Here is a 12,356-nt window from a genome sequence, read left to right on the forward strand (position 1 = left end):
CCTGACACTGCCCTGGGGAAGGGGGAGGGGAGCCAGGTCGGCGCTGCTGCGTTTTGGCAGCGCCGCCTGTGCGAACGGCTCCCTGGGGACGGCGTTTTTGCCATCCCCAGGGCGCCGTTTATGTCCCGTGCGGAAACGGCCAAAGTTTCCAGTGATCCACAAGAGTCTGAACAGGTTCCAAAACATCTGTGCACGGACAGCTCAAATATGGTTTAGTGTATGCACGTGCATGCTCATTTTCCTTTAAGTCCAGCACTGTGACTGCCATTGGTCCACCGCTGATTGTGTTCCCTTTCGATATAAACCACCTCCAAGTCCAAAACAAAAGCACCCTCCCAAGGGAAAAAAACACACACACAAGAAACTGGAGTCAAACCTGTCGCAAATTGCTCAGCTCTGTGTCAGTCCTTAGTTGCTTGGATTTTGCAGACTGAAGGAGGTGATCTTTTCGATTTGCTCTCTCAACTGTTGTGGGGAGGAATCAGTTAAAAACAGAAAATTAACTAGGAAGCAATTGATGCTGAAGAGCTAAACACTAATTTTGTTGGTTGTGGTGGGTTTTCCGGGCTGTGTGGCCGTGGTCTGGTAGATCTTGTTCCTAACATTTCACCTGCATCTGTGGCTGGCATCTTCAGAGGTGTATCACAGAGAGATGTCTGTTATACACTGTGTCCATGGACAAGATCTACCAGACCACGGCCACACAGCCTGGAAAACCCACAACAACCAGTTGAATCCGGCCGTGAAAGCCTTCAACAATACACTAATTTTGCTGCTTGGCTGGTCAAAGGCGGCTTTCCGATTGCTGGGGAGATGCCAAAAAGTGTCACTCTTTAGCCTGAACGTGGCTGCCAATTTCACTAATGAGAGCTGGCGGCTCAAGGGCTCATCCATCACCAGTCAGCTTGTTTATGTCAGTGACTGGCAGCTGGGCAAGTTGACTGGTCAAAGCGATTGCTGGTTTTGGAGTAAACAAGCCAAACTCATTAATGGCTTGATAAAACTTGTGGCGGCGTCTTGTGAATCACCAGGGCAAGACAGGTATCTGATTTAAATCACAGTTTTTGGAGGAGAGGTGCCTAGCAATTTCAAACACGTCTGTCCTCCAAGCAGCCCAGGGGAGCATTCAGGATGATTTCTTCTGTCTTTTATCCTCACGACAACCCTGTGAACCAGGTGAGGCTGAAAGAGTGCACAGCTCCGGGCAGAGTGGCAATATGAACGCAGTCCAAGTTGGACACACTGACCCCTGCCTGCTGGCTGACCTCTTATGAACTTTTAATAAAAACAGAAGCAATGAATATGCAATGTTTTAACTGCAGTTTCTATATTTTAGCTGTTTATGCTTTCACCTCCTGCACGTGAGCTCCCAAAGGCACCTGGTGGGCCACTGCGAGTGCAGAGAGCTGGACTCTGGTCTGATCCAGCTGGCTTGTTCTTATGTTCTTATGTTTTCATTAAGTTTATTTTGAGGGTGATTTTAATGGCTTTAACAATGTGATTTTATCCTGTATTTTTAAAATTGTTAGGTGCCTTGGCAGCCCTTGTGGTGGCGGAAATGCAGGATATAAATTTTGTAAATAAATACATAAGTTGTAGCCTGCACCGAAACTCTTTTATTACAGTCAGATAGGCTCATCTTCAATCATGATATTCCAGTTTTGGAACATAAGTTTTTACTCCTCATGGTGCACAGGTGAGCGATGTCAAAGTATGCTACAAGTTTAGGGAGAACAGTCCTTACAGAATTAGATACAAGCTGATCTGAAATATTCCCAAAGCTCTTTACACCAGTGTGATGGAATAGTACTGTAAAACTAGCAAAGTCACATATGACTGTGAAAAGCATCTTTGCCTTTTGATCTCCTGGAGGGAGGACAGGAAACTATGCAGAGGTGCCAGGATGAAACTTCAAAGCCCTAAGTTACCTCGTGGCCTGAACAGAGTTTTCCTGAGAAGGGGAAAACAAAGGTTTTTGAATTCCATCTTGAGACGTGGTCAGGGAAGCATCTCTGGGCCATGGGTTCCCGGAATGGGGACAAAGAACCAAAAGGAATGTAACCAGTTGAGCAACCTCCATGCATTTAAGTTTTATTTCTTTGATTTCTGTTTTTCAATAAAAATCGTTGAGACCTCAGCTCGTTGGAGTTATTGGAGAAAAGAACCCAGGTTTTACTGAAACAAGTGTGGCTCTCCAAGCGTGGCTCTCCCAGGCTTGCTTTCATGATAACCAGAGATTTCTCACTCCAGAAAACTTAGTTTTTCAGTCTGATTTATTGTGTCCTCTTCACCATAATGAGTCCTGTAAAATCTTTTTTGTTGTGTTCAGTCTGCATCAAATTGGCTGCCTTTGATTTTGTGTATTTATATGTTTATTAATTTTACATCTGTTTTTTCATATATTATTTTAGCTCCTCTGAAGAAGCAGTGTGAAAAACACACAGGGATCTCCAAGTAAATTATAATATACAAGTCTTTTCTCCACAACACCACTGTTTCTTCTCTATTTTGATTTTCTGTCGGTGCATCCCCTTTTTGACCTCTTCCATGACAGCCACAGCCAGTTCAAAAAGCTTTTCTTTCTTGATTTACTCACCACTAAACATCAACTCGTTATTCAAATAATTATTTTCTTGTTTGAGTCGTATGATTTCCTCCCTCTGTTCATTGTTCTCTCTTGTTTTTTCAGTGAGGTCATCTTTAAAGCAAAGAGAAGTGTTGCTAAGATGAAAACCCCGACCACAAAAACACATGTCCACACCTTTAGATTGGTCAACAGCTCCCACCTTCGGCCAGGATTTTCTTTGTTTTAGCAAACCATATAGCAGCGATGGCGAACCTTTTTGAGGCCAAGTGCCCAACTGCAACCCAAAACCCACTTATTTATTGCAAAGTGCCAACACGGCAATTTAACCTGAATACTGAGGTTTTAGTTTAGACAAAACGGTTGGCTCCGAGGAGCGCGTTACTCAGGAGTAAGCTTGGTGGTAGTCGGTGGCTTTGCTTTGAAGCAACCGTGCAACTCTTCCAACAGGTGAATCACAACCCTAGGAGGGTTTACTCAGAAGCAAGCCCCATTGCCAGCAACCGAGCGTACTCCCAGGTAAAGGATAGCACTTTAGTTCTTCGCATGAAAATCAGTGGGGTTTAACAGTGCTTAACAGGGTTACCTACACTGCTTCCCCAAAACTAGGTCTTAGGTTTAATGCTAATAATCGAGTCCAGCGGCCCAGGCCAGCCTAGATGTGTGTGGGGGTGGGGGTGACTCTTTGCGCGTGCCCACAGAGAGGGCTCTGAGTGCCACCTCTGGCACCCATGCCATAGGTTCGCCACCACTGCCATATAGCATAAAGAACTGGGAATGCAATTTCAGAGCTAACATTTGACCCATAGTTCATTATTTATCATAGGTCATTGTATTGCCATTAAAATTACACAAAGCAGAAGTGTTAACATGACACACTGAACATTGAAAAATTACATACTAGGATCCAATGTTCAGCAAACTATACAAAGGACATACGGCAATCCCTAACAGTCCTATCCTATTGCCTGCATAGAAAAGCACTCTTCAGTAAATCAATTTTGCATCATTTGCAGGAAGGAAGGGAAGTGGGAGTCTTCCGGACTGCCTCAGGAAGCCCATCCACAAGGCAGGAGGAGGGCCACAATAGAAGGGATGTGTATGGGCAGTAGTTGATTTTGCCCATTTGCGGGTTGACACTTGCAGAAGGCCTTGACTGGGATCTTTACAAAAGATCAAAACCAACCGGGTTTGTGAAAGGCCACATCACAGCAGGGGAAGACATGGAAAACAGACAATCAGAAGATAAGAGCATGTGGATGTTCCCAAAAACTCCACTCCAGTTTCTTAACTAGGAATGGGGTGCTTTACAAAAGCAGCAAGCCACTTTGAGATTACAACCAAAAAGCAGGATGCAAAGATCCTATATAAATTAAACCAATGGATATGAAAACTACATACTGAAAAAAATAAAATAAAGACAGCCTTCCCTTCCAATACAAAACGATTTTTCTTTTTCTTGTTCTCTTTGCGTAGTTAAATGCTAACTGTATTGTCGAAGGCTTTCACGGCCGGAATCACTTGGGTGCTGTGTGGTTTCCGGGCTGTATGGCCGTGTTCTAGCAGCATTCTCTCCTGATCCTCTGAAGATGCCAGCCACAGATGCAGGCGAAACGTCAGGAGAGAATGCTGCTAGAACACGGCCATACAGCCCGGAAACCACACAGCACCTAAATGCTAACTGTTTCAGATCAAAAACCTATTTTGAAATCTGGATTATTTTTCTTCACAGGTCTGTTTTTAGTCTGTTTTATTTTTATTATCAGCTTCCGGTTTTTACGGCTGTTATTAACGACACTGGTTTTTCATGGCTATTCAAAAGGTTCAATATTGTGACATGTTTTCTGACCGTGCTGCAAGTTGTCTTGGAAGCCCTCACTGTGACAAGGCGGCATCATAGGCACTGTTTAAACACATTTTACAGTTGTTTATTTAAAGGCAGACTAAACAGCCTCCAATCACTGGACAGCCCATTAGTATAATTCCAGGAAAAGGACAGGAGCTCAGAGCTCCGCTGCCGGACAGTTCAGATTCAGGGCCAAATTCTAAGCACCTGACGCTGCTTACCTTTTAACTTGCCAGCTTCCAACATCAGTTCTTTCAACCTTAGTTTAAAATCCTGCTTTTCCTTACTGATGCTTGATTCCTCCAACCTTGCTGACCGCAGAGCACTTTCTAACATTTTGAATTTACAGGTAAATTCAGTAATTTGATTGGTCGCTTCAAGGATATCTTTATCCTATCCAGAAAAAGCAAAAAATCCAAATCAAGAAAACAAACAAAAAGCATTTGCCCTCTTGCAGCCTGGCCTCCTATCTCTACTCCTTCTAGATTCTGACAGCAGCCATTGCCAGCTGGAGAGCAGCACTGCTATTTGGACCAATTTTTCAGTGTTCAGAGGAAGACACACACAGCGGGGAGAGTTCCGCAAAGCCTGCCTGGCTGTGATTATGCTGTCAATCAGGGTGATGCAGGTGGCGGGGATGTCCAGGGCAGAACAGGATCATTTAAACAAATTCCAGACAACCTCTGATTTCCAAGCAGTTGTCTACAGTAGCTTTTAAAGGGGCTGTTTTGTAAAGCTACTGTTTTACACAGTAGCTTTAAAAGGGGCTTAGCTTTAAAAGGGGCTTGGACAGATTTATGGAGGAGAAGTCGATGTATGGCCACCAACCTTTATCCTCCTGGATCTAAGATTGCAAATGCCTTAGCAGACCAGGTTCTCGGGAGCAACAGCCGCAGAAGGCCATTGCTTTCACATCCTGCATGTGAGCTCCCAAAGGCACCTGGTGGGCCACTGCGAGTAGCAGAGAGCTGGACTAGATGGACTCTGGTCTGATCCAGCAGGCTAGTTCTTATGTCTAGCTCAGACCCTGACAGTGCTCATCTGACTGATGGGACATTATAACTTTGTAAGGGACAAGTACGCTAGACTAAATGGAATGGTAGCAAGCAGAAATACAGAACTGGGAGGAGGAGGAGGAGGAGGAGGAGGAGGAGGAGGAGGAGCTGCAGCAGCAGCAGCAGCAGCTGCTATTTGGATTTATACCCCATCTTTCTCTCCTGTAAGGAGGCTCAAGGCGGCTTACGAACTCCTTTCCTTTCCTCTCCCCACAACAGACACCTGGTGAGGTAGGTGGGGCTGAGAGAGTTCTGAGAGAACTGTGACTGGCCCACGGTCACCCAGCAGGAATGTAGGAGTGCAGAAACACCTCTGGTTCACCAGATAAGCCTCCACCACTCTGGTGGAAGAGTGGGGAATCAAAAACAGTTCTCCAGATTAGAATCCACCTGCTCTTAACCACTGTGCCACACTGGGTCCAAGGCAGGTATTAAAAGCACAGAATGGCAGCTGAACCCCCCCCCCCCCCCCCCGCAAAAAAAAAATGATTGCTTCCTCTCAGCTGTTTTTCTTTTAGAGGCCTGGGATACAAAGGTGGAGGAGAGGATTCAGTTTCTTCCTTTCCCACGATGTGTTTCAGGCTGGCACCTCCGTCTCTCAAAGCCGGCAAAGCAAGGATGCTCCCGAGGGATGCATCAAATTACCTTCAACTTCAGCATAGTCAGCAGCTCCTGCTCTCTGGCTTGCAGATGCCCAACTTTGTTAGAGAGTTCCATCACAGAGCAGTTGAGAGCCTGGTTCTTCTCCTGGCGCACAGAAAGGAAAAGGATCAGAGTCCAGCCCCGGGGGATGCTTTTCCTTCCTATCCTTCCAATCATACAAAAACATTAGAAGCCTGAATTCATGCTAAGAAGAAGAAGAAGAGTTTGGATTTATATCCCCCCTTTCTCTCCTGCAGGAGACTCAAAGGGGCTTACAATCTCCTTGCCCTTCCCCCCTCACAACAAACACCCTGTGAGGTAGGTGGGGCTGAGAGAGCTCCGAGAAGCTGTGACTAGCCCAAGGTCACCCAGCCGGCGTGTGTGGGAGTGCACAGGCTAATCTGAATTCCCCAGATAAGCCTCCACAGCTCGGGTGGCAGAGCTGGGAATCAAACCCAGTTCCTCCAGATTAGATACACGAGCTCTTAACCTCCTACGCCACTGCTAAGAGCATGACAACCCCGCACAACCTGTGCCCACAGAGAAGTTATACGACTATGGGCTTCACTGCAAAATCCCATGTACGATAAGCACGATTATGATCTTAACATGCTGGAACTGGACTCAAGTTCTCCCGCGCCTATTGATACATCATTCGTGACATGCAGGCATCTTTCTTACGCAGAGAACCTCTGTTTCTTTTTAAAGCCAGAAATAAATTCAGGTCAGCTCCTAGCTACTCAGAATTCACAGAGGCCACTTCTTTGGAGGACATCATCTACAGTTTTGGAGAGCTCTCCTCTTGGATGCCCAGTGCATTTAGCACTTGATTTGTTTTATTTCAAGTATAGTTCGCCCATCATCTATCTAAGGTTTGGGTTTTTTAAATTTGGTTTCAAATTTGCGTTTCATTTCTGCTGTTTCTAAATTCTGATGACCACACTGAGGCCCTTTCCGCACAGGCCTTTTACAGCGCCCTCAGGACGACAAAAACGCCATCCCGAGGGAGCTGTTTGCATGGGGGGCGCAGCTGTGCCGCCCTCGCTCCTCCCCAGCGGCACGAAGCCGCCATTTCCCCACCTCGCTCCCTGAGCGAGGTTTTTGGAAAACGGTGGCTTCCAGCCGCTGCCATGCGAACAGCAGCTGCTGGAAGGCGCCATCCCTCCACCCTTGCCCAATCGACTTACCATCCCTCCGACCATCCGGCGCGTCGCCGAGGCCTGGGGACATGCCCCCCCACCATGCGACTCTGGAGCGGTCACGCCCCTGGCCTCGGCAACGCGCCAGACGGTCGCAGGGACAGTAAGTTGATCGGGCGACGGCACAGCATGGCGCCGTCTTCCCGGTTGCACGACGGTCCCGGGGGGGCGGGGGGGGGGTTGGGTCGGCATCATGTACACCGACCCAACCCCCAGCGTGGCCGTGCGGAAGCGGTCTGACAGTTCTAATAGCCTTTTGTTGATAACAGATTTCTCTACTGTTTTACATTTTTCAAATAGAAATTTTCTGCTTCAGAGGTGGGATATTAATGCCTAAAAGAAAGGGGTGGGGGCTTTTCAGTCGCTCTCCCACCCTTTCGATGCGTATATTTAAGGAAAACTTTTACTGGAGCTTGTTTCAGGTTTCTGAATTGACTGCTGGATCTGAAGAGAAGGTTAATAAGTCGCAGTTGGGTTGCAGTTGGATTTCTTGCGATTTAATTTAAAAGCCAATTAATTAGACGTCCCAAGCAAAAGAGACCATAGATAAGGGTGGGTAAATTGCAAGTTTGTTTGGGACTTGGAAAAATTATGCTTGGGCATTAAACAGATGAGTTCTAGCTGGAACTCTCTCTTTTCTGTTTACACTGTTGGTCAGGACTCCCTCTCCACACACACACGCACACAGTCTTTTAGCCTCTTCTCCCTCTACAGAAGTACTTCTTGTCACTTCAACAGTAGGACTGGAGAGATCACTGAAAGATTAATCAAGGGGCGAGGGACACATGAGCTTATACCTCTCCTTGCAAATTTCAGCTCTGAATTTTACCCGTAGGGAAGTGGCAAGGAACTGGCAAATCCTTCAAAAAGCTGCTTGAATCTGACCAGCACTTAGGCCTGGAGCTCTGAGAAAATATGCCTGAAACAGAGGCCCCTTCCGCACACGCAAAATAATGCGTTTCCAAGCCACTTTCACCACTGTTTGCAAGTGGATTTTGCCATTCCGCACAGCTTCAAAGAGCGCTGAAAGCAGTTTGGAAGTGCATTATTCCGCATGTGCGGGATGAGCCAGACAAAACGTGGCCCTTCTCTCTTGGGAAGGGCAGGTGAATGGAGAATAGGGCAAGGAAAGAGAGGCAAGTTTCTTCAAGCAGCCTTCCTTTTTGGGAGAAGCATAACATACAAACAGTCATGGCCCACTTGTAACTGGCATGGAGGAAGCCCAGGCGATGATTAAGAAGGTGAGCATGTGATTTCCTCCTCGGGCACATTCAGATCTAGAGGAGGTGTAGGGATGAGCTGCTGACCCAGCAGCGCCGTAAGTAGAGCGCTGGCACACCGGCGCTCCTACGGCCTTCTGGTCGCACCGCTCCCCCGCTCCTCACCCCCCGATGAGTCGCGGGTCATGAACCACCTGGCTCACAACCACCGGGCGTCCCGGACAAAGGGACAATGGTCTTGCCCCCAGGTGAGGATTAGGCCCAGACGCTGATGCTCCTCTCCGCACGTAGCAGCCAGGTGAGATCATGCATCACATGATGATCTCTCCGTCTCCCGCTCTCCCGGAATTCCCCCCGTTCCGCCCTTCTACACGCCCCCGCCAGAATCATAATAAAAGGTGCCAGGAACCAGCACGCGGCAGAGCCGCTAGGAACACGGACACCCGCGCTCCCGCTGCTGGCGCTCTCCACCAGATGTTATCACCGCGTCTCGTCTCGTTCTTGCGCTGACCTCGCGGTCACGACTACAAGGAGGAATTTGGAACCAGGGCCCACAAGTCAAAACCTACCTCAACAGCCTGGCAGTGAAGTGACATGTTGGATGCTTTCCGAGATTGCTCCTGCAGCTCTCTCTGGGTCGTCTCCAGATTTCTCTTCTTGTCGTTCTCCTGAGACTCAAGAAACTTCACTCTTTTGGTCAATGTCATTATTATCTCGTTCCTTTTGTGCAACTCGTCTGAGGGAAAAGAGCAGTGACTTAAACTTGGATGGACCTCAAATGGTGTAAAAGAGCCACCATGAGAAGCAGAGATGTCAAACATTTTTTAAAAGACAACTGGGTTGGATTCCACAGATCTGCTTCTCTGCAGTGGCTTCTTGTAAATTTCGTTGTGCGTGCACAATGACAATAAAAAAGGCTTATGCTTCTTGACCTGGAGAAAGCACCACCATTAAAAAGGATCCACAGTTCTCTAGACTGCTGTGTGTAAAGCAGGGGTGTCCAACTCTGGCGCTTCAGATGTTCCTGGACTTCAATTCCCATCATCCCCTGCTGGCATGGCCAATTGACATGCCAGCAGGGGCTGATGGGAATTGTAGTCCAGGAACATCTGAAGCGCCAGAGCTGGACACCCCTGGTGCAAAGTGTTGTCACAGCCGACTTATGGTGACCCCAGCAAGGGAGAAGCAGAGGTGGTTTGCCAACAAGAGAGAAAGAGAGATGGTTTGCCATTGCCTTCCTCTGCACAGCCTTCCTTGCTAATCTCCCTTCCAAGTACCAACCCTGACACAGCTCCAAAGAATTAATGAGCTCAGGCTATATCATGGCATACCACCTTCCTTCTCTTCCAGACTTTTTTACCTGCCATTTTTCCTTCTCTCTCAGCTGCACAGTTTAGTCATTTGCAAATGGGTTACTGGAACACAAGGTCCTTTTACCCAGTGGTTCACACACAAGGACACACATTATATAAAGTTATTCTAGTGCTAAAATGGACCACAGTTGCTGAAGGGAGCAATCTCTTCTGTTTGATATCGGTCCTTTAAGAAAGCATGGTAGCTCTCTCTTTCAAAAGATTCTACATTTGCTGTCACCCACAACATTCCAGCATTGCCATGGCGTTCCAATTCAGATGAAAGCTCCATTCTGTTATCAACCACCATTTGTGCAGCTATGCCCAGAGACTACCTGGACTTCACCCACCACAATAGTCCGTCCGTCCGTCCGTCCGTCCGTCCGTCCGTCCGTCCGTCCGTCCGTCCGCCCGCCCGCCCGCCCATCCACCCACCCACCCATCCATCCATCCATCCATCCATCCATCCATCCATCCATCCATCCATCCATCCATCCATCCATCCATCCATCCATCCATCCATCCATCCATCCATCCATCCATCCATCCATCCATCCATCCATCCATCCACCCACCCACCCATCGATGCATCCATCCATCCATGCATCCATGCATCCATCCCATCCACCCACCCACCCATCTCTCTCTCAGATTTCTTAATTGCCCCTCCCAGAACTGGCTCAGGGTGATTTACAAATCAAACAACAACACAATAAAACTGTGTCAGCGTGCGTAGAACCGTAACATTAAAAGCTGAGTAGCAGTCTGAATTTTATAATATCATTAGTTTGATTATAATTAAAAGTCTAATTAAAAATTAAAAATTATTTAATAAATGTAATAAATACTACTAACTGAAGCAACCCGCTGTGGGAGGATCAGAAGGTAGACTGATAAATGAAGGCGACAATCACAACTTCACACCTGCACTGGACTGGCATGTACCCACAGGATAGATGAAAAACCACCAGGCCTCAATGGAACGATAGGCGGAACAGAACAGTTTTGCAGGCCCTGCGGAACTTTCTGATCACCGAAGACTCTTTAAACATTTCAGCCAACCGCTTGTCTGTACTAGTACACAGTGTTGTTAAGAAACCAGTCACAAACCTTAGTTTGAAATCCAGTTTGGTGCCAAGCAACAAACCCTGAGTTATTGGGCCACCTGCATTTAGACACCACATCTAAGTTGGGTTTGATCAAACCAGGGTTTGTAAACCATGGTTTATCATGTCATCTATTAAAAGACAATTATTTATTATTTATTTTATTGTTTCGATTTATAAACTGCCCTATCCCCTGGGGGCTCTGGGCGGTATACAACATTCACATGTACAATTGATTAAATCGATAACAACAATATAATATTAAAATCCATTAAAAGCTACTTAAAAACAGCGGTTAATATCACCATAAGGTGCCCTATAATCCAATTCAGTTAAGATCACCCTAGTAAAAAGAAAAGAAGAAAAGGGGGAGGCCAGGTTCCTCTCTGGGAGGGTAATAAGATGGTAAAGTGCATCAGATGGTATGTGCAAAAAAGTAAGGGAGTAAGGGAGGAGGGAGAGGGGGAGGGGAAGGGGGCGCCACTCAGCGACTGGACACTCAAAGGCCCGGTGGAACAACTCAGTCTTACAGACCCTGCGGAATTCACCAAGGTCCCGCAATGACTAATCTTGGACCAGAAAGTCTTGGCATCCAATCTTGCCACTACCATGCTCACTGGATAGAATTAGACATGTGATTTTCTGCCTCAAAACCCTAAATCTACAATACTATAGCATTCCAGCAGCAGTGGCATAGTGCTTAAGAGCAGGTGCACTCTAATCTGGAGAACCGAGTTTGATTCCCCGCTCTGCCACTTGAGCTGGGGAGGCTTATCTGGTAGACCAGGCTTATCTGTGCACCTTGGGCTACTCACAGTTCTTTGGAGCTCTCTCAGCCCCATCCACCACACAGGGTGTTTGTTGGGGGAGGGAAGGGAAAGGAGGTTGTAAGCCCCTTTGAGTCTCCTTACAGGAGAGAAGGGGGGGGGGTATAAATCCAAACTCTTCTTCTTGATTCCTCAGTCTGGATTGCACTCACTTTCTGTCCTGTTACATCGTTCAGCCAAAGTCAGGATTTCTTGACGATCTCCCTCCCAAGCCAGCAGCTGCCTCTGATGCACAGCAACCATTTCGTTCAGCTCTTTATCACGGTCTTTCAGCTCCACAATTAACAGCTGCAGTTCTTTCCTCTGCTTCTGAATAGTGATGCTCTCTGGTTCAGAGTGGAAATTCTACAGGGTGGGGAGGAACACATAAGGCAGCTCTGTCAGATTGGGAAACAGAATGATCTTACAGAATAGAGCAGTGGTGGCGAACCTATGGCACGGGTGCCAGAGGTGGCACTCAGAGCCCTTTCTGTGGGCACACATGCACAGAGTTCATCATGTGGGGGTGGAAAATACCCCCCCCCC

General features: G+C 47.2%; 1 protein-coding gene across 1 annotated transcript; it reads right to left on the reverse strand.

Annotated features, from left to right (window-relative positions):
- Positions 1–370: 370 nt before the first annotated feature.
- On the reverse strand, positions 371–12,176 carry LOC125425551 (coiled-coil domain-containing protein 62-like; the record flags this gene model as incomplete). Its single annotated transcript, XM_048483137.1, has 6 exons — positions 371–465; positions 2,597–2,698; positions 4,652–4,823; positions 6,131–6,232; positions 9,116–9,282; positions 11,984–12,176. Coding segments are annotated over 6 exons (831 nt in total), but the record flags the coding sequence as incomplete, so codon positions are not given.
- Between the last annotated feature and the right edge of the window lie 180 nt (positions 12,177–12,356).

Source organism: Sphaerodactylus townsendi, unplaced genomic scaffold (genome assembly GCF_021028975.2).
Source record: "Sphaerodactylus townsendi isolate TG3544 unplaced genomic scaffold, MPM_Stown_v2.3 scaffold_759, whole genome shotgun sequence".
NCBI classification, from domain to species: Eukaryota; Metazoa; Chordata; class Lepidosauria; order Squamata; family Sphaerodactylidae; genus Sphaerodactylus; species Sphaerodactylus townsendi.